This window comes from Plodia interpunctella, chromosome 15 (genome assembly GCF_027563975.2).
Source record: "Plodia interpunctella isolate USDA-ARS_2022_Savannah chromosome 15, ilPloInte3.2, whole genome shotgun sequence".
In the NCBI taxonomy this organism is placed as follows: domain Eukaryota; kingdom Metazoa; phylum Arthropoda; class Insecta; order Lepidoptera; family Pyralidae; genus Plodia; species Plodia interpunctella.
This window is the reverse complement of record NC_071308.1, coordinates 995,356-1,018,150: the sequence shown is the minus strand read 5'-3', so window position 1 is coordinate 1,018,150 and position 22,795 is coordinate 995,356. Positions and strand designations below refer to the sequence as shown.

The 22,795-nt window shown below is 36.2% G+C and overlaps 2 protein-coding genes and 1 long non-coding RNA gene across 3 annotated transcripts in view; 2 read left to right on the top strand and 1 right to left on the bottom strand.

Annotated features, from left to right (window-relative positions):
- The window catches only part of LOC135309857 (adipokinetic hormone/corazonin-related peptide receptor variant I-like), an 11,552-nt gene extending 9,014 nt beyond the window's left edge, over positions 1-2,538 (top strand). Inside the window, exons 2-3 of the mRNA XM_064436440.1 lie at positions 1,755-1,876; positions 2,517-2,538. Of these exons, the coding sequence (XP_064292510.1) occupies positions 1,755-1,876; positions 2,517-2,538 (144 nt within the window). The remainder of the gene's footprint in view (positions 1-1,754; positions 1,877-2,516) is intronic.
- On the top strand, positions 1,788-22,795 carry LOC128676070 (adipokinetic hormone/corazonin-related peptide receptor variant I-like). Its single transcript, XM_053756009.2, has 7 exons — positions 1,788-1,876; positions 2,701-2,806; positions 6,196-6,400; positions 10,167-10,320; positions 17,847-18,034; positions 19,429-19,493; positions 21,077-22,795. The coding sequence occupies exons 2-7, from the start codon at positions 2,759-2,761 to the stop codon at positions 21,254-21,256; spliced, it is 840 nt and encodes a 279-aa protein (XP_053611984.2). The 5' UTR covers positions 1,788-1,876; positions 2,701-2,758; the 3' UTR covers positions 21,257-22,795.
- On the bottom strand, positions 17,914-21,478 carry LOC135309860 (uncharacterized). The gene is made up of 3 exons (XR_010370093.1): positions 21,442-21,478; positions 20,982-21,247; positions 17,914-18,022 (listed from the first exon to the last, which is right to left on the bottom strand). It is a non-coding gene; the product is annotated as an uncharacterized LOC135309860 (long non-coding RNA).

The window sequence follows — 22,795 nt, the reverse complement described above, 5'->3', positions numbered from 1 at the left end:
TCCCATACAAAATTTCGTCAACTAAAGATCAACTCAGCGGTAAACTTCACGTTGTTACTGTTGATGGTTCGAATCCTGAAGGTTCGAATCTACACCCAATTTATATATATATATATATGATATAGATAATCAGAATACACAGTAATACAGATAATAGATCGGTAAAGATTTTCGTTGTTTTTCTTACAAACTTTACACCCAATTTTTACACCCTTAGGGTGCGATCTTTTATATCCTTTCATCAGCACTTGATCACAATCATAGTATGTTTCAGTATACCTTTTGACCATGTACTTCATTGTGTACTTACATTGTTATATTACTGATAAAAAATTATACATAAATTTATATTTTAAAAATGGTAAGCCCTTCTGGCATAATAGGGACCAACACTGTTTGAATGAGTTTCTTTCGGCATTTCTTCTCAGCAGTGGTCGTTCCGAAATGCTAGTAGTTTGTAGCTTGTGATAAATAACTATAAATATAAAAATTGACGAGAAAAAGTGCCTGTGAAGGTCTAATTTCTATATATATATAGAAACGGCACTACACGGATAGGCCCACACAGCAGAAGTAGGGGCGCCCTCCAGAAACATGGATGGACGACTGTGGTGCGGACGATATTCAAAAAGCTGCCGGAAAGGACTGGAAGAAGAAAGCCGAAGATAGATCAGTATGAAGATTATAACCAGAAAGGGGCCTTAACTAATTAGAGAGATTTTAAGAACAAATGTGAGAGAAGTTACTCGTATTGGTCTTATAGGGCACTTTAAGTATTTGTTCCCCGGGCACGGGGTTCGAGTGTGAGCCCCGCTTGCCCCTATAAGACGGTGTAGGGTGAATTTCACGAGCGTTTTGAGCCGCCGTGGGCTATCATTAGTGTTTTTTAAATTGTACCATACACAGTAATCAATTTAATTATCATATTTTATTAATAACTAAAGTACTGGTACAATGTTAAAATTATAAAATGTTTAATTTTTAAAAAAATCTGTGATTCTTTATTAAAAAAAAATGCGACACTAATGAAACTCTACACGCCGCGTTCAAGTAGTCGTGAAATTCACCCTGAACTCTTTGTGGTAGGGATCTTCGCTGCGTCGCGATCGGAGAGTAACATCTTATGTAGTCGTTTCAATATCCCATTAAGATTTTAACTCGATAACATTTATACTCAACGTACCTAACAAGCTTTACGTTTTTATTTTTTTCTCATGTTGCCTCTGGTAACAAAGGCTATGTAAGTATTTATGTATATTATATATTAGTTGCTGAAATATATAGTCATATTTTAATCCAAGGGCAGCAGTTCAAATTGTGAAGGTTCCGAAGTGACTTTAAGCTGACGGTGGCCTGATGTTGGACCGGGGTCGGGCCCCCGACGAGGGAACTCCTCAACGGTTTACTGCACGGTTAAAAAGTTTACAAATAAACACTTCACATTGTCTTAAAGTATACATATGTATAATGTAACATAGCCTATTGTGGGATCATTTTATTTATCTATATAATGTGCATATAATTTTAATATTTATTTCTTTTCAATAACTAATAATATTTATAACTTTATTTATTTATGGCATTTTTTACCACTCAACCAAACACATATAGCAATGTGATGCGTGATCTAATAAATAGTAATCTTACCTTGTTTTCATATCCCTCCCTGTCTAATCTTAAACTTGTTTTCATATCCCAGAGATTTTTTCAAAAATGTTTTTTTTTCCTATTTAAGTATTTTGTTTTATTCTCAGATCGGCTGGCGGACCACAAACGCGTGGCTTGCCGGCAACCTGGCCTGCAAGTTCTTCCTCGTGCTCCGAGCCTTCGGACTCTACCTGTCCTCCAATGTACTCGTGTGCATATCTGTTGATAGGTAAGTTTAGAGTTTGCCGAACCCTGGACTACGGCGCATAATGTCTGAGGAAGGAACCGGGAATACTCTCATATGAGAGAGTGTGTAAAGTTTAGTGGACTCTGCACTTCGACGCTTAACAGCTGAGAAAGTAACTTGATAAACATTCAGATGAGAGGGACTCTGGCCTCTGACGAAAGAAACCGTGAATAAATAAATAAATAAATATATTAGGACAAATTACACAGATTGAGCTAGCCCCAAAGTAAGTTTAAGACTTGTGTTATGGGATACTAACTCAACGATACTATATTTTATAACAAATACATAAATAGATAAACATCCAAGACCCGGGTCAATCAGAAAAAGATCATTTTCCATCATGACCTGACCGGGGATCGAACCCGGGACTTCTCGGTTCAGTGGCAAGAACTTTACCACTGCACCACCGATGGACCAATCATCTCCCAAAGATGTGATGAAGTGAATATGCGCTCACATGAGAGATAAATGTGACAATTAGAGCGGCGAACGTCTCCGACGCTTGACGGCTGAGGAAGTTACGCTCAAGTAAGAGAGGGAGAGTTGATTGCAAAGTTTCGACATGTTGCTCTCGCCCAAGTTATCGTGATCTCACTTCAAACTTATTTTTCGGTTGTAGGCTGCTGGTTGAACAGACTTAAATTTGTTTTGGTCGTGACCTTATTAGCTGTGGCTCTGTGTTAGGTCTTCCAGGCAACACGATCTTGTGCCCGTTTTTTGGATGGATTTTGCGTGTAGAAGTAACGTCCTTATCATATCCGTAAAGTAAACCAATCTCACAAAATATTCTTGGTTTGTTTCAGATTCTTTGCAATCTTGTATCCACTGCGATTGGCAATAGCTAGAAAGCGAAGTAAAACGATGTTGTACATGGCGTGGTTCGTCGCTCTTCTGTGCAGCTTGCCACAGGTATGAATCGTAAATTATACTCGGAACCTTCCTCGCAACAATCCTCATTCGTAAAAAATCCGTCCGATAGTTCTCGAGTTGAAAAATTACGCCCGTGCGAACAACACGATCATCATCAACCATCGCTAGAGCCGTGCATGGGGCGTTCTCTGGCGCGATGAGTTTCGTTGACGGATCAACACAGAACAATACTGTATAAAGTTTCGTCTTGCGTCAATGCACGTCAATGTCAAGAACAACAACGAAGAAAACAAGCCGCAACGTACCCGTCACAACCGGACACGAGCAAATGTGGCGTCATTTCAACTAAGCTTTAATTGTGTGTTTTTAATATAATATAATGACAGCTGTGCACCTGACTGAGTTTGACTAAAACATGTGTAATAACATTTACTCATACGCACAAATTAATCAAGACACGTTAAACTCGTAGGTTCGCTAAATCTATTCGTGAATCAAAATCAATTTGGATTTCATGAAAACATTCAACTAAACAATCGAGTTATACAAAATGGCTGCATTAAAATCTCACTAATTCAAATTTCAATTTCAACTCTATTTGAGTTAGCATTTCAAATGAATTGGTTATTTAATCTTGAACGTAGCAAATTTTATTTGATTTTGGAAACTATTATTTCAAGTGACTTAAAAAGTACTTTGAAAACGAAGTGTTAATTTATACGTGCGTACATATTTTCCTCGATATCCTGTAGTGATTTTGTGAAGAGGGACGGTAATATTAAACAGGAAGCCATGCAACTGTAGGAGTTGTTATTATAATGACTGCTCACTGACTGCTATAGCAGTAGTGCGTCCACGAAGGTGTTAACAACTGGACCACCAGCGCTAAATTCTTCTTCCTTTTAAGTTATGAATTTTATAACGATCCAAATTTTCTGATATGGGCATAATATTGGGATTCTTTTGCTGGACCCGTTGACACGATAATAGCTAAGTCTTCACAATATAGATACCTAAGATATGTAAGAATATGTCTATAATTCATCACAAAATAGCTCTCAAATTACAGGATCAGTTCATTGGGTTCTATCACTCTTTAATCACGACTCGACGATAAGACTAGAAAATAATATTTATCACGTAATTCAGATATTATATTCAGATTTACAAGTCAAATAGTACATTCAACCGCAACTTACGTACCTACTTACACACGTTTAGGTTAGATAAATGCAATATAACCGCTCCGGTTCCGGGGCACACACTCAGGAATGGCTCTCGACGAGGGCACACTGCTTAATGCTTCTGAGAGATCTCTCTGACAACAATAAAAGCTTGTAATCAAAAAATTCTTTGCCGATCTCTTGGAACACGTAATAGTTTAAAACGTTACATAACATTTTTAAATTTCCTTTCTAGTGGTGCCTACTGGCGTCAGATTTAGTTCAAGTAGCTTAAAGGTCGATCTTCGGAATTTTTCATTGAAACAAAGTAAAATGGTTTCGCCTCCTGCAGGCGGGTTTTAGTGACGAAGATTATTTTGTATAGAATTATTTGTTAACCGAGTTGAATAGATAACTTTACTTTATGCACTGGCAATGTGTAACGATTTTGGATCTTGATGTGCTGTCTACTGTACAAACATGTTAATTGGCAGATGCTACCCGTGTTCAGCGTCGCAATGTGTTTCTATGGGGGCGTTTCTGTAAGGGCGCAATGTGCAATTATTTTCGAAATTGCTCAGTTTATTGAACGAGTAACATTCAATGACATTGTAGAAATTTTCTGAATAACATCTATATTTTCTTTGTAGGATTCAAAGCCTTATAATGAGGGAGAATTATAGAATAGTTTAAGTTCATTAGGTGATCCATTAAAATTTTCTGTCATCTTTTCTATTTAATTAAATGGGAAAGTGAGTTTGTTTGTTACTCTTTCTCCATGCTTTGCCTACTTAACCGAACTGTTTGAAATATATATATATACGTACGGACGTAAGAGATATACGTACGAAACGATGAAGGACATTAGTGAAAATCAATGCTCATTTATTCCCTCGTCTAGCTGATGTTGTATTGAGGAAACATCGAGATATCTATCGATTATGCATGCACCCATCAAAAACTGCTTTACTCGGTAATAGCATAGTATGTATGACACCGAAAATTTACCACAAAATTCCAAATCAATATAAAAGCTTAAACTTAAATCTATTTAAAAAGCACCTCAACTTTTTATTAACCTCTTTATATTCTTCTTCATAGTCTTTATTCCTCATGGCTGAGGGTCGTGGTCATAACATGGAATGAAACACACGTAACAACTTTCTTGGCATTATTAATGGAGTGGTTTGCCATTGCCTTCTCCATTTCACACACAAGTTAATAATCAACCAGTGTGCAGGTTTCCTCACGATGTTTGTCCTTCACTGGAAGCCAGTGATTGTCGATGAAAACATATATAGGAACATTAGTCAGATTGATATGCAAACCCATGTGGCACGAGTAGGATTCGAACCTGGGACCTTCCGATCCACAGACGGGGATCTTAACCATTACACCACCACCGCTTCTTATCTATTTATATTACCTACCTATAACATGTAAGTTTAATTCATTTTAACATCAATTTTTATATTTGTACTCATGTTTTTGGCAAATATTTTTTTCTTTCTTTTTAAGGACAAAGGTTATTTTCCATCGTGGAAAAAAACAGTTCTCGTGGGAAACGCTTACAGAGCGCAGAAAAAACTACCCGTATAATTTTTATATGTTTAGGTTAAACCTCGAATTCAGGCTATAGCTGGGCCGGTTAAGCCGGTTAAACCTAAACGCAGCCGGTCTCAGTTGGTTACACTAGAGCTAGCTTTGTTTTTATTATTTCTACTTTTTCTTCATATAAATTCAGAGGTCTAGCCATAACATATTATGTATAAACTCAGGAGCTTCGAGCTACGAGTTGGATTTCACACACGGATCATTTTACCTTAAACCATTACCTGCGGCTGCGGCATTTTTGTAAATATATGTATTATATGTATATAATTCTTGTCCTTTTTTAAAACAGTTTGTTTAATTTATACTAGTTTAATTTTTTTTTCTTTTAGTCGTAATGTAAACCAGTTTATTTGTTAGACAAATTTAAAAAACCCGACTTTCAATATTCATTTCGCTACAACTTTTGAACGGCTAAACCGATTTTGATTAAACATAGATATGTTTAATCAAAGAACCACCGCATAAAAATTTGCTATCAAACAAAAAAAACAGCATCCAAATCGGTTCACCGGTTGATGAGCTACGGTGCCACGTACACGATAGACGCACTTAACGGTCTAACTTATATAACACCCCTCTTTTTGCGTCGGGCTTAAAATAATATTATTTTAAAATGAATTGTCCTTAAACCTAATCTGAATCTTGTTCTAGAGTCTGGTGTTCCGCGTGATGAGTCACCCGAAGAATCCTGACTTCCAGCAGTGCGTCTCCTTCGACTTCTTCACGAGCCCTCATCAAGAACTGGCTTATAACGTCTTCTGCCTCTGCGCTGTGTACTTCATGCCGCTGTTGATCATCACTGGCTGCTACGCGTGCATCTTCTACGAGATCTCCAAGAATTCGAAGGAGAACAGCGGTAAAATCTTCATTTTTTTTACTCTTTCTTCTATCTTCTCTTCCTGGGACCTTATTCTCAAGCAATCGAAGTTCGCTTCATCAATTTTCTCCAGATTTTTGACAAATTCACAAACGAACAAATTCGACCGATCGCTGTTTTCGATCCAACTTTTGGTTGGTCTTCAATTGTGTGTTAATTGCTAACACTGGTGTCAGATTTTATTCAAGTCGCTACTGATATGGCTTTTATGACTACATATAACGATTGTATTGATTTATATACCATTTAGGTGATTATTATTACGCCATTTACTAAGATACTGTGTTAAACCTTCGGACAAGATGATTCGGACTAACATTTTTCTAATAATTGTATGTCTGTTTACTTTTTTGACATATTTAGTTAAGTAGTAGTGTTAGTAGGCACCTAGCTATGTTTACAAAATTTGTCATGTTGTGTATTAACGGTTTTTGGGTTCAGTCCGGATAAATAAATAAATAATATGTATATGCAAAATTTCAAGAAGATTGGTTGAGTGTTATGGAATAGAGCTTGAAGTGGTAACAAATAAACTTACTTTTGCATTTATAATATTAGTCAGTGTTCACCGTATTAGTGATGTTAATGATAAAATTGAATACTGAGATCTTTATAATCCCCTTTGTTTTAATTACTTCAGTTGGATGTTCTGAGACTTTCGAAATAAATATCGTTTGCGCCCAGACACTGTTGTATTGCGCTGTATTTATTTAAAGACGAAAGGTTACTAGGCGTTTGTTATTATAGGTATTCGTAAAAGCATCACAAACAAATTTGATAGACAGGTACAAACATAAATGCGCAACGAAAAATATATTTACGTATTTGTACAAATAAATATTATTATTCCAATAAATTTTAGGTCCTTACATATGAAATTGGCGTTTGGTATAGGAGGAACAAAAAGTCGAATATTTTTTAATATAATATATTTATTTAATCAAAGTAAGAACCATTATTATCTATGCACTTTTGTCATCTCATAGGCAGTTCATTGATACCTTTACTAAAACAACCATTCGGACGGGAATCAATAAAATCTTTGAAGGCGGTTTGGACTGCCCTATCGGAGTTGAATTTTTTCCCTTGGAAGAAGTTATCCAAATTTCGAAAAAAATTGTAATCTGTTGGAGCAAGGTCCGGTGGATATCTTAGACATTCCAATTGAAGCTCCTCTAATTTGTTGGAATCCAGGTTGTAAGAATGTATGGGCCCACCTCTCAGGCTACGGCAAACGTGACTCGCACAGTTTTGACAAAAAAAGTAAAAAAAAATATTTAGAGATGATTACAAAAATATTTTTTTTGCCGAAAAATGCCGCCGAAACGTAGCTACTCCGACTGCACAATCTGTTTGACCTTATTTGCGTACAATTTACATATCAATCATAAATTTATGATGTTAATTTTTCTCTCACTTTGTGTTTTCTTCGTCAACAAGAAATCTCTCTCTCTCTCTCTCTCTCTCTCTCTGTTTCTCATCTGAGCGCGTTTTATTGCGTTGCGTTTTTTCGTCTGCAAAAATAAATCTGATAAAATCATATTTATTCTAAAGTCACTAATTACCTACTATTAGAAAGTTTTTAACTATGTTTGGTTCAAGTGTTTCCTACAGTCGTATTTGCAGGATTGTGCAAATAATATCAATTTTTTTTTAATATTTTTTTTATATGAAATATAAATAAATAAATAAAAATAAATATATTAGGACAAATCACACAGATTGAGCTAACCTCAAAGTAACTTCGAGACTTGTGTTATGGGATAGTAAACTCAACGATACTATATTTTGTAACAAATAGATATATAGATAAACATCCAAGACCCGGGTCAATCAGAAAAAGATCATTTTCCATCATGATCCGACCGGAGATCGAACCCGGGACCTCTCGGTTCAGTGGCAAGAACTTTACCACTGCACCACATATTCTATGATTTTACAATCGCTCGCCAGCTTATCGTCACCATCCTTGGGAATGATATTGTTTCTTACCAGATGCCCTTAGTGACATCGCACGACATCCACGGGAGGATATAGATTGGTCGTATTCTAGGGCGGAAACACACAAAATGTTCGACAAGCTACAAACTATTATAGCTCTGTTATCATATCGAAAACGCCAAACTTTGTTTCATGCGGAATGATTTTCGTTTGCGACAGCTGCACATTTTGTATGTATACATATTTACGCGTGAGCAAATCAACCCAAAAAAACTCTTTCGTTATGGGCCAAATCTCTAAAAGACTTGAAGGAAAATTGCGGTTCGTTTGGCCGTGCCCGCCCACCCTCAATTTCATTCCACAACGGCACCAGCTGAAACCTATAAATTACGCCATCTGGTATTAGATGCCTCGTTCACCACGATATTAATGTGGTACTAATGGTCCTCTTACTTTGATATTGGACAGGGTCGCATGTAAAACAATAAATATATCATAAAATGATCGATATACAAAACATACTCTTTGGGAAGAGATTTCAATATTTTTTTAAATATTTAGTAAGAGAACTTAGACATTTTTTACACACTTTTATGCCGGCTATATCCTCCGGTGGATGTCGTACGAGGCGACTAAGGGACACAAAGCCTAGCCTAGCTGATAGGCCAAAATAGCATTGAATAGAGGGTTAACGTCAGGCAAGCGACCGGTTTTAAAATCACCCCGGACTCCGGGCTTCGCGGCTTCATAGCCCCCAAAGCAAGAGGGTGCGTGAGAGTGTGCCGAACATTGGCGTATTCGGCATGGCCTGTTTTTCATTGCGGTAAATAAAAGCTCTCATACAAAATACGCAATGTTCATGTATTTACGTCGGCAACGAGTTCGGCGATAGTTGGTGGCTGGCATTATGTTTTCAGGGATTATTGTATGTATCTAATAACGAAGTATATATCATTCGATTCCTTGCATTTATAATTTTCGAATAATATAAAATATAGATTCATCGCGAGTCGATTCTCGACCCAAACATACTAACTTTTGCACATCGTAGGTACATAGAAAATTGAATTTACCCCCTCGAGCGAGACGGAGAATGGCGGAGAGGTGCTCGCCTAAACAAACAGGGTTCCTACTGTTCTTTATTCTTTTTACCTTTATGTTTTAAAATATTGTCTTGAGAAAGTTCTTACCCGACTGCAAAGTTAGGGTATTGTTTGTTAAATACAGCCAAAAACTATATTCCAATTTTCCTCAGTTTTCTTTACAGTCATATTCGAAGTTTCATCTATATATATAGACTTTTATCTTTTAAAAATTTCTCTCATTCATGACCAATTTCTAGGTTTTTAGGGCGCAGGTGAAGCAACGCAACTAGCTTCACCACACCATGTTCTTCAAATACGTCAATCAACAAAGGTCGTGACGTGGCCATTGCCGCGAATACGAAAGGCATATCTCATATTTTCGCTAAGGCCTCTGAATAAAATCTCATACCAGTGTTGTTAATTATAACCCACACGCGATAAGAAAGAAACAATATTTCGCATGGTCTGTGTTCGCGGGTCTATAAGGAAATGTTGTTTAGTAATTAGTACCTATATAGGCACCTTTTTACTTGGTTTCATATTTGTAAGTTTTATATTACACTGTTATGTTGTGAGATGATGCTTGGAGTAGAGATAGAGAGTGATATACATAGGCTACTATGTCTGACACTCTTTAACAGTTAGTAAAGATAGAAAGCTGAATCGTCGTGGCCAAATTCCGAACCTCTTCATTTCTAAATCTAAGTAAATTGTTACAGAAAAACACCATCAGACAGACCACAGCCGCGTGATGCTGCGCCGCTCCGACCAGCGTCCTCTAGCGCGCGCCAGAAGACGGACGCTTCGCATGACGGTCACCATCGTGACGGTGTTCGCTTGCTGCTGGCTGCCGTACGCTACAATGACGCTGTGGTGAGTTGACTTGGCTAAATGACGGTCGCTTACCGTTGGTGTCGGCTACATTGCTCTGTTATTCTATCTTGCTCCGCGTTGAGGGAATAACGCAGTTTTTATATGGTGATGTATGTCCTATGTAAAGCAACGGAGCACAACAAAGCGACAACGCGACGCGCTCCTACTACGCAACTCTACTCTAAGTTAAGCTGTGTAGTTCTGTAGTTAGTCAGAGACATAGCGGATTTTAGATGAGGGGTGCAGTTTTTTAGACTATTAAACGATCTTGTACGTTGATATAACTAACTATAGTATAATTTAATATGCATATTATACAACTTTTAGGCCAAGGGCTTGCGAAGGCTTCGCGTATTGCCTATTAACTGCACCAAGGTCTGAATATAATTTGAGTGTAATATCCTTTGATAGTTAAGTTTCAGTCTAATATGAAACTGTACTACAGTGCCCGTCAAAATATCTAGTTACTGTAAAATAATAAGAAAATTAATTACTTTGTACCTTTGAATTTATAAATAGGTGAGTATTTCTATGAAGATAATTCTTGGCTATCTATAGGTAAGTCAGTTATATATGCGGTTGCAATAGCAGCGATTTACAATGCAGGTTTAGGTAAGTTTATGTGTGGTCGACAGTACAAAGATTTACAAATTCGTTTGGGTTGTTTGCGGGATGTGTTACACATTCCGCGGTCACCTTTGTTAGACAGGGAAAAAATAACGGTTTTCCTTACCTACACTCATTTCACGCAGATAAATAAAGGAAGGACTTGAGTCCTGGTATTAATACCAAAATAATTGATTTTATTTGGATTTTAATTGAATCGTCTCTGTATTTTCTTGAGCCTCAAATCGTGAAATAACAAAATAAAGCTACCTACTGCTTGAATGGAAGTTGGTGCCAACTACAGGAGTAAGGTGTTAGGTATATATTTGATTAGTAACGCATTAAAATATATGTGATTTTCACAGACTCAAGTACCTATATGTATGTCTGTCTGTTACTCTTTCAAAACGTTCAAGCTAAATATCTGAAGTAATTTAATATGCATATAGTTAAAGACACGAAATCGAACATAGGTAGGCCACATTTTTCTTAAATTTCTTCTCCCAGAGACCAGACGGGGGGCGAAAGTTTGTGTTGTTTGTTTGTCAAAGTGTGCAACCAATATATTGTGCCGCAGATGGAACTGGAGGAAGCAACTAGTTAATGTGAATTTATGAAGCTTCCGGATATTACTTTCCGATATATGAGCATTTTGCATAATTTAATTTTCAATACTGGCAATTAAGAGCTTTCAGCACACGAATATTTAAAATTTTACGCCGTGAAAAATATGCGACTTTTAGATTTTAATAATAGAGAGTTGTTCCCGGAGACGGGGGGTTTTATGTTGGCTATACAAGACCAAATCATAGATACTAAAAACTATAGGACTATATAACTGCCGTCATTACCACAGTAGTCCGGAAACCATTCAACACATAACAGGAGCATGTAGATCAATAACACAAACGGATTATAAACACCGACACGACCAGGTTGCTTCTATTATTCACCAGTATCTCGCAATAAATATTATTTAATAACGGAAAAAACTACGTGTTACAAATACTCACTTTAAACTGTTCTGGATTCCCCTAACTATACCTAAATTGTACTGGGATAGAACTATAATAACAGATAAAACTATTCACCATAATAGACCAGACATAACATTACACGACAAACGAAACAAAACAGTCTATCTGATTGATATAGCCGTTCCTAACACCCACAACCTCAGCTCCACGTATACAGATAAGTTGACCAAATATACTGATTTAGCAATTAAAACACAATGGCGTGCAGAAATCGTTAAAACCATCCCTATAACAATTTCGTCCCCTGGTGTCATACCCAGATCCTTACATACAAGCCTCAATATATTAGTTATACATCCATTAACTTTCACTCTACTGCAAAAAGCAGTTATACTAAACACATGTATAATTCGCAAATTTCTATCTTCAGACTCATAATTTATTTTTTCTTTTCTATTGGTTACGTTTGGCCACGAGCTCGCGTATCCAATAAAACTCCTCAAAATTAATTTTGAGTTAATTTATTTTGCATATTGTATTAGTTATAAATTTTATACGCTAGTAGTAATGTAATGTATTTTTTGTGATTTTTCCTACACGAGGATTTTTTTATATTACATACCAAGCGGGCAAGTGGTCACCACAGCATTGATTGATATTATCAATACCTACCTGTAACACGATGGTACCTTACAATTACACAGCTTTCTACACCCGTTACCGGTACAGTACGTTTGGTTGTAACAATGTATTAAAAGCTTTTTTCTATATGAACATAAAAATAAGTCTCAAAAATTGTTTGATGGAGGCTGTTAAATATGATTTTGATTTGTACTCCCATAAAAACGCTTTAAAAACTCAACAGGGCACTTTTAAAAATTTTTTTATGATGTATACATTCATTTTATGGATTAATAAACCTTAAAATCCGTTTGGATGAAGTGTAATGTTATGTAATTATCAGGAATGGAAATAAATCTCAAAAGTAAATTATATTCGCATTAATTGGCATAATAGGTCAATATTTATTTATTAACCAAAATACTTGCCTAATGGACCACTGCGTTCGTTTATATCGTCAAAAGTTCATTTTAATAACAAATCCCAAACAAGTGATTTTCAGAAATTGTGAGGCCATAACTTTAACTTGTGGGCGGTAATTTGTTACTCGAACTATTAACTACCTATATCGAAATTATAAATGAAAAATTGGTTTTATAAACTTTGATTTCAGGTATGTAATTATATCCAGTTTCCGGCATATTTTTAACGATTTAGTTTTAAAATATAATAGTATAATATAATATATTATATAATAGTGCCTATAGGCGAATCATACCTGTTATATGTACAATGTTGTTTATTCCCTTAAAACACGTTTTAGTAGTCTTGAAAGACCTTGGGAAATAAAATCCTATGTCTTGTGTTTGTCTCACAATCTGGGATAAAATAGTCCTAGGTACCATTACATGCGATGAGGACCAGGCAAAGTTAATTTTGTTTGGGGCCGCGTACACACAAACCTTTTTTGTAAATTATCTTATTAACATGCGCCATATTTTATATGTTACATAATTAATTGCGATGAAAACATTCAGATAAATTGTAAATAATAATAGATATTATGTACAATTTCTCTGAACGTTTACGGTTTTATTAGATAATAAAACCGTAAGTGGACTATGTCTGTACTCTGTACATAGGAGATATTAAAGAAAAATAATTATGGAGCTTTTTATGGGACAATTTTTTTTGTCTGTCTATATGATTGGTCGCGCATCACGCAAAAATCTACTGGTCGGAATTGAATGGGGTTTACACAGTTGTATAGCAGGTAGTCTAAATAAAATTCTGTTAAGTTGGCATATTGTTTCATCGGGACACTTTGCTTAGAACTCGAGATTTTGACAATAATAAGTTATGAGCGGTCACACGAAATATACGCGGATGAAGCCGCGGGTGAAAAGCTATTTAACTTACTACTTATCTAAGTATATTTAAATAGCTTTTCGCCCGCGTACGTATTTAAGTAATATTAGAAAGTATATTTACAATTTTAATTTAAAATCTGCCTCCTGTTTTATTTCATTTACTAAAATTTATATCAAAATCGTAAACTTAAAAGATTATTTTATATAGTATAGACTAACTAAACTATCAGATTTCTCAGACAGTGTTTTATTTGAAGGAAAATAATATCTGAGCAGAAATGCTTCACCCTGATGACCTTACAGGGCGGGGCAGCTACCTACCCCAGAGGTCTCGGGTTCGATACCCGATCTAAGCATTTTCTAATTCACAATCGAAAATTTTGGGGCTAACTCTATCTGTGTGATTTGTCTCTAATATAAATAAATGAATAAATAAATATATTAGGACAAATCACACAGACTGAGCTAGGCCCAAAGTAAGTTCGAGACTTGTGTTATGGGATACTAACTCAACGATACTATATTTTATAACAAATACATACATAGATAAACATCCAAGACCCGGGCCAATCAGGAAAAGGTCATTTTCCATCATGACCCGATCGGGGTGAACCCGGGACCTCTCGGTTCAGTGGCAAGAACTTTACCACTGCGCCACCGAGGTCGTCATCATCTCCCAAAGATGTGACGAAGTGAATATGCGCTCACATGAGAGATAGATGTGACAATTAGCGCGGCGAACGTCTCCGACGCTTGACGGCTGAGGAAGTTACGCTCAAGTAAGAGAGGGAGAATTGATTGCAAAGTTTCGACATGTTGCTCTCGCCCAAGATAAAAGATTACTCAATATCTTCAAGTAGATATCGTAGTCTCACTTCAAACTTATTTTTCGGTCTCCCGATTCAGAGGCAAACACTTAGGTACCTTCTAGATAGGTGTGCTTGTTCCGTTGTAATGACATTGTCATGCATACAAAGCATATCCTAATTGAATAATCCGTATAATATCATTTAACATTCAAGGATAGATTATATTCACACGAACAATAGGTTAACGTAATGAAGCTATATTGTTGTGTCAGTGTATATTGCAGCGCTAAATTCTAATTGCCTTCAACAACTTTGATTTCAAAAGTTTCCACTGAACCGAGAGGACCCGGGTTCGATCCCCGGTCGGGTCATGATGGAAAATGATCTTTTTCTGATTGGCCCGGGTCTTGGATGTTTATCTATATATGTATTTGTTATAAAATATAGTATCGTTGAGTTAGTATCCCGTAACACAAGTCTCGAACTTACTTTGGGGCTAGCTCAATCTGTGTGATTTGTCCTAATATATTTATTTGTTTATTTATTTATTTATAACTACAAAGGCCTTGCTGAAATGTATGTTCCTACTAATATTATAAATGCGGAAGTTTGTGAGGATGTCTGTGTTAGGTACTCTTTCACGCGAAATCTACTGGACGGATTGTTATGAAATTTGATACACGGATAGAATTTTACCTGAAATAAATATCTTATTATACAGAAATATCAATAATATATCTTTTTATCCAGAAATTGCCACGGGAGCGAAGCCCTGAGGTGCAGCTAGTATTCTAATATGTAACATATAGAACAGATAGTGTTAAAAACTGTGTTTCACAAAGTAGGTGGGGGCGAACTGGCCAATCACATCAGTTAGTTTTATCTGTCAGATTACAATAGAATATTTTATCAGAAAGAAGTTTAATAGGCCCTAGGTTTTCTAAGGCAAACTTTCACAGAACAGAACGAAACAGATTGGAAAACTTTCGTTTCGAAGTTAGAGTTTATTTAAAGTTTGGACCTTTTTTCACGTAAAGTTTTAAATTATATAGTATTTGTCAAAATACCACAAACTACTGTGGGGAATGAACACGGCTGAGAATATAAACCGGATTTTTTTAAATTAGCGTTGATTAGCCGTAGTTTCTAGTTATTGTTAGCCAGGGCATCATTGTTTTTTTTTTTAATTTTATTTCTAGTAGTATAAGAAAGTATCTATATAAAGTACAAGGTCAAAAATGCATACAAAACACATTTTTGCATACACTTTTTGTTACCATAATTATGCCAGAGACATGCAACATGAGCCACACGGATCAAGAATTCCCATGAGAGAGAAACTCGGAACACAGCTGATGAAAGTTTGTGAACCTATATGAATGCACCCTTACTAATACTTCTTGCTGCGAGCACTTACCATCTTTTATTTGCTTATCCCTTTGTTATTCTATGGTCATTCAGGGATTTTGGTTCAAGGGCTTTGTCTGTAATAGGGCATATTACGCAAAGCTCAGCGCAGATGGCACTACTGGTACACAAACATTGCTAATGGAGGCAAAAAGCGGCAATTTTCAATATTGTTGCAGATTTACGACCAAAATATCTTCTGCGCAATCGTGGTGCGAGTTTAAAGGAAAAAGTAAGGACTTAGTGGATTATCCTGAAAATAATAACACTATTTTCGGTTATGTTCTGTATTATTTGGTCCACTGTGGTCATAAACTGATAAAAACTTGATTTTCACTGAAGATCTTACCTGTATGAAGTCCATATTTTAATAGGTCTTCACGTGTGAAGTGTTCCGAGCTTCTTTTCGACCGTTTACTGGCTTGAAAATTTTACCACGTGAGGCGTAGGTATCCCATAGTTTTCGAAGTTTTTATCTTATGGAAAACGATTTTTCTCAATATTTCGGCACCCGAATATGCTCATTGTTGTATATTTTCACAAAGAGTGCTTACATAATGAAAAGATTAATGAAGTACTCTAAAATAAACGTTTTAATCGACATAGCAAAAGGCGGCAAAGCTTTTGTGTATCTAACATACAGTGCTGTACTCTGGCGGGATAAATGTGCAGTAATACTTGACACTCGGTAGTGTCGCAGCCAAGTCCGGAACATAACTTACCCGAAGCATAATAATATTTTGGGATTTAAATGAGAGTACAACCTTATACTAATTATAGAAAGGTTTGTCGTAATTTTTTCAATCGACAAGATATGTATGTATTCCGTGTACAAACTCCAAAATGACTACGTACTACGTACTGAATTTCTAGGTTATTTTTAAAGCTGCGAGTGAATCTTGCAACTTTTTAGAATCACGCTTTGTTTATAGTCTGGTGAAAATAAAGAATTTACGACCATATGTATATTTTTGCCTAAATAGGTTAACTCCCTCGAGTGCACACATGATCGAAACACCGTGCGCAACATAGCAATGTGGAATTAAAACGGGCCTCTTTTTAGGGCTGTGAACTCTGACCCGCCATGATGGAAATGTGATATTAAACCCCTTGTTTATACCCGTCTCTTGGAACATTGACCCCAATCACATATGCATTACGAAAAAGGTGACACCCTGGATAATTTTAAAAGTATTTATAAATGGATGTATTAATGGACGCTTTTAATCGAGAAAATTAAAATGAGAATTTGTGATGTTACGAAAATTTTCATATTTTTCATTCCTTTGAGACAAACGCTCCGTGTTGAATTTTTTCTTTCCCGCGTTTCTTTCCCTTTATCACAAAAGTGCGATAGTCTGTCTGTTACGGTGTCACACTTTTTGATGAAACCGTATCCTAATGAATATTAGGTATAAATGCGAAAGTAAGTTTGTTACCTTTTCACGCTTTATCTACTCAACCAATCTTCTTGAATTTTTGCATAATATGTAGTCGTTTGGAATATTAGTACCTTTCGTCCCTGAAAAAATGATTTTCCCGTGGGATATACACGCGGGCGAAGCCTTGGGCAACAAGTAATAAGTAAATTAATTTTATTTCAGGTAAATTTTCTTGCTGAATGTGTTATTGCTACCACTGTCTAATATTCGATTCGATTTATTCAAGTCTTATTCAAGTTTTGATCACAGGCGACCATCTTAACCACTGGACCACCACCGCCACTCTTGGCTCTGTCTACCCCGTGATGTATAAAGTGTCACGTGACACTATATTTGTAAAATTTTTATCCTCAGGTATATGGTAGACTGGCAGTCGGCGTCACACGTGTCCGCGCGAGTCCAGGACCTGTTCTTCATCATGGCCGTGTCCAACTCGTGCATGGACCCGCTGGTCTACGGCTCCTACACGCTGGATCCCAGGACCTTCACCAGAGCTGCGAGGAAGATATTCTGCATTCACGCCAGCCCTTCTGAAATACCAGGTCAATTTTCCTGTTTTTCATAACTGACTACAAAAAAAGAAATTTCTTTTATAGCTGGATATCAAGAAGAAAAACTTCTGCGTCATCTATCGCCGCAGAAGCAAGAAGCCGTGGGCAACAGCTTGTAGGAAAGTACCGAGAGTTGGTAATTTAGACATCGATAAAGAATCTCTGGAGAGAAGTCCCGGGGCGCAGCTAGTGTTATAAATGCGAAAGTTTGTGAAGATGTATGTTACTCTTTCACGCGAAACCTACTGGACGGATTGTTATGAAATTTGTTATGAATAGGGTACTTTTATCCCGAAATTCCCAGGGGAGCGAAGCCCCAGGGAGAAGCTAGTTATCTATAATTTGTAAAATGTTAGCGAGGCGTTACTTGACCAAAGCTTTAATTTTTTTGCGAATCAAAAATTATCAAAATTTTGAAAGTGCGTTTTGTTAGATTTAAAAATACATTGACATACTTTATGCAAAACATTTATAATCCCGTAACATTTATATCTAGATTGTGGTGACGTATTGGTCGTTACATAATGCTGCGCATTCTCCTAATCTCCTCTACAATAACGTATTATACAATCTGTGACAATAGGCATCATTTCCAGGAAAATGGGGTAATATTTCCGTACGCTCAAAATAACCTCGGAAAAGATATTTTCGATTAATTTCAATATCACATATCTATCTATGTATGCATGTGTTCTTTGCTATTTCGGTCAAGTTAATTTTGGGCCCGTTCTTTTTTCTTCACCCCTTCTGGATGTTCAAATGAGTTTTTTCAACATTTTTTCTCAGCAGCGGTCGTTCGAAATATAAATATAAATATATACAATATAAATATATACAACAACAAATCACACAGATTGAGCTAGCCCCAAAGTAAGTTCGAGACTTGTGTTATGAGATACTAACTCAACGATATTATATTTTATAACAAATACATATATAGATAAACATCCAAGACCCGGGCCAATCAGAAAAAGATCATTTTCCATCATGACCCGACCGGGGATCGAACCCGGGACCTCTCGGTTCAGAGGCAAGCACTTTACCACTGCGCCATCGAGGTCGTCTTGCTAGTGTAGTGCGAAATGCTAGTAGTTTGTAGCATTAAGATATTCTAAGTACTAATATTATAAATGCGAAAGTTTGTGGAGATTAGTGGAGAGTATTTTTGTCATTCTTTCACGCAAAACCTTCTGGACGCGTGACTGGACGGATAGATACGACTTTTGGCACACGGGTAGAATATAACCTGTCATCAGGGTACTTTTTATCCTGAAATTCCGCAATTAGTATAACATAATTTTAAATTTGACATTTGTAAAATTTTACATCAATAAGTGCCTGTGAATTTCTGAACGGGGTATCTGATCTGTCTTGCTTGTTCGCAGGAATTTCCGGGACGCGTTTATCGAAGGGTAAATTACCTGTCACGGACACAATTCTTCACGATCAGGTAAGATTGTTGTTATGTGCGATAAGACGTGTTTATATCCAAGTCAATAATTAGATAATAGGCACAAGTATTTGGTATACAAATACAAAACGAATACTAAAATAATACAAATAAAACATTCAAATAAATCTAGATTCAGCTACTTGGGTTGTGAAATGGTCGAGATATTACGTCTGCCATGTCTGCCATTGTCAAGCCAAACATAGGTACTTAGCGGTAAGTACTTATACTATAAAATGTGGGACAGTTTTAAAGTAATATTGTGTCGAAAGGATCCCAGTTCAATGGACGACTATATAAACTACTAGATGTTGCCGTAGGGGCTTCGCTCCCGTGGGAATTTTGAAATAAAATATAGCCTACAGCAATCGTAGTTAATGTACCTTTCTAATGGTGAAATAATTTTTGAAATCGGTTAGGTAGTTTCGGATATTACGCTCCTCAAACATACAAACTCACAAAGTCACAAACTCACAAACGCTTACCTCTTTATAATAATAGTATAGAAGTATAGATTCAATAGGTTTTAAAATTAATTGAGCGCTGACGTTCTTTCTCTCTAATCTGAGCATTTTCCCGGTTTATTCCGCAGCCGTTGACCTTTGGAGCCCAGGGTCCGCTTTTCTACTTTTTCGTCTGCACTTCGCACGGTCATTGGTCAGCGTGCCAAGTTGTCAGACCATTTGCAAGCATACGATCGATGCTTTTTCAGAAACTGTTTCAAATCTTAAAGAAAAATACAAAATGTATCATAAATTAACCTCGATTACGTAAGAATCGATCGGCTATGATCATGCTTCAAGAATTAATTGTTAACTTTACGCCGGCTGCACATTACCGCCGAACTCGGACACATGGCGATGCGAATGCATATAAACATTTATATGGGAGTTTTTGTTTACCGCAATGAAAAACCAGCAGCGTATACTGAAACTACACTATTAAACTACACTACTGCGTATACAGACAGCGTCTAATGAAATTCGCCAAACTGTTTCCCGTTAATAATATAGCCGGCATTACACGTGTTTGTCACGGTTGGCGCAATCAATGTCAACAGACCACGCTTTGAAGTCCGCTGCAATTTCATAGGAAATAACAAACATTTAACTTCCACTGAACGGCTTTAACATGTTTCTAAATCGTGATTTATTAAAATGCGAGTGATATTGTGGGTTTAATTAAGTTTTTTTTTTAACCAAAATGTAATTTTTGTACTCTTGTTGTCACCAATAAGATCTTAATTCAACACGTTCATAAAAACTCAAATCCTTGCTGTAAACCGTCGAGGAGTTTCTTTGTCGGTAGTCGATCCGTCGGCTCCCAATAAGCTTTCAAATAAAGTCATGTATTTAATACAAAAGCATTGTCATCCAAACTATACATGTAGGTATACATACAATTTTATCTGAACATACTTGCTCCAAAATTCAATTTCTACCCATTATTTTCATACATAAATAAGCTTATAAAATATATGTCACTCACGCTTTCTTAGTTTATCGATCTCTTTCGTTAATGTATATTTCACACGTTAGTTTCAATCAAATAATACGTATTTGTAACGTAATTATATTTCCCAGGCACGGCGTAGTTCCAGGCGGTACCCGGTCCGCTTCGAAGAGACCACAACAACGGTAGCGCGGCCAAGTCCAAATTCTGAGCCTGTGTGTTTTCTCAGCGAACATTCGGACGAACGAGTGGTAAAACCTGCGCGTAGTTGTGAAGTGTTCGTCGTGCACACGCCGAGAACTCTGCAATAAGTGAAGTGAATTCTAGAGCTCGGCACAACTGTCCTTTTAGCTAGTGTGATTTTTCAGCAAAAAAATCAAGTTTAGTGAAAACATTAAAGGCAGTGAAACGTTTGTATTTTATGCCGAGAAGCATTTCAATAAAACGTAAACGTAAAAGTAAACGTAATTAATAGGATAGGGTATTGGACAATAACCTTTAGATATAGACAAATCCATTTTAAAACCGATCTGATTCCTTGGTTAACAATCGTATCGTAAAAACGTATCGTAATCGTGTAACTATAAATTGTAAATTTACAACGTAGGTACCTACACTTTACCCCTTTTTAAAAACGCTACAATACATATATTTTTCTTCGGTATAATGGGAATGCCCGTGATTACTTAGGAAGTACTCACCTTAATACATGATGACGAGTACTATCTACCCAAGTACCTACTTATTAAAGATTTTAATTTAGTTTTATAGACAATAGTTAAATAATTTATAAAATGCCAATTTTATTTTTTTATTTTACATGTTGCCAAATTGTTTTTTGTTGCACAGTGATCTCTTTTCTTGAACTTGGTTTAATACTCTTCCGTGTGTCTAGAATCAGAATTACTACTAAAAATTAAGGGGAGGTTATTAATTACATAAAAATATGTACATACAAAATCTAAATGTGACTAGGTATAATATTTTCTAACCCATAATGTGTTGTATCTATACTTGATCGAATTTTTGATGAGATGACTATAAAACTTTTAAGATAATTGATTGAACTGTTTTATCAGGCTTATCATTGTATCTTATCGCGATCCACTTTGCGACCTAAACTGATCTGCATCGCAAAATCGATGGATTTATGAATGCGATTCATTTTAGGTTCCTAAATTGAACTGAATTGCATTGGAATAGTTCCGTAAATGTTGATGGTAGGCCTGCAGTAATGTTATAATGTTATTGGCCTATTTCAGCGTTTGCTGATAAAATATCTGATTGCCAATTATACGTAACATATGGAACGGATAGCGTTTAAAATTGTGATTCACAGTGTTAGGCTATCTAGATTATAACATAAAGAACATTATCTAGCGGTTAAGTTAATTTGTCAGATAAATGATATTTTATAAGAAATTTGTGTAACTGGCCTTTAAACTTGTAATAAGTACCTAAGGAAGCAATGTTAATGCCGGCTATACACAAATCTATCATCGAATTCGGGCATACGTCGACGCGAATGCATTAACATTGCGTAGGTTGTATGAGAGATTTTATTTACCGCAATAAAAACCCAGCAGTCTATCGCGAATTTTCGCGATATATTACCTAGTGTAGCCGGCATAAAGGGTATAATAAAGCTAAAAAGTGAGTTTCATCGCCGTTTGTAAAGTATAGTACTTAATACCTAATACTTAAAGTAAGAAACTATTTGAAGAAAAAAAAAACTGGACGTGATAGTGGAAGGCGAAAGGCCACAGTGAAAGACTAAATGCTTTATTGTATCTTAAAATTCCTATAATTCCTACGGAAGCAAAGCTCCGAGGTGTAGCTTGTATATTAAT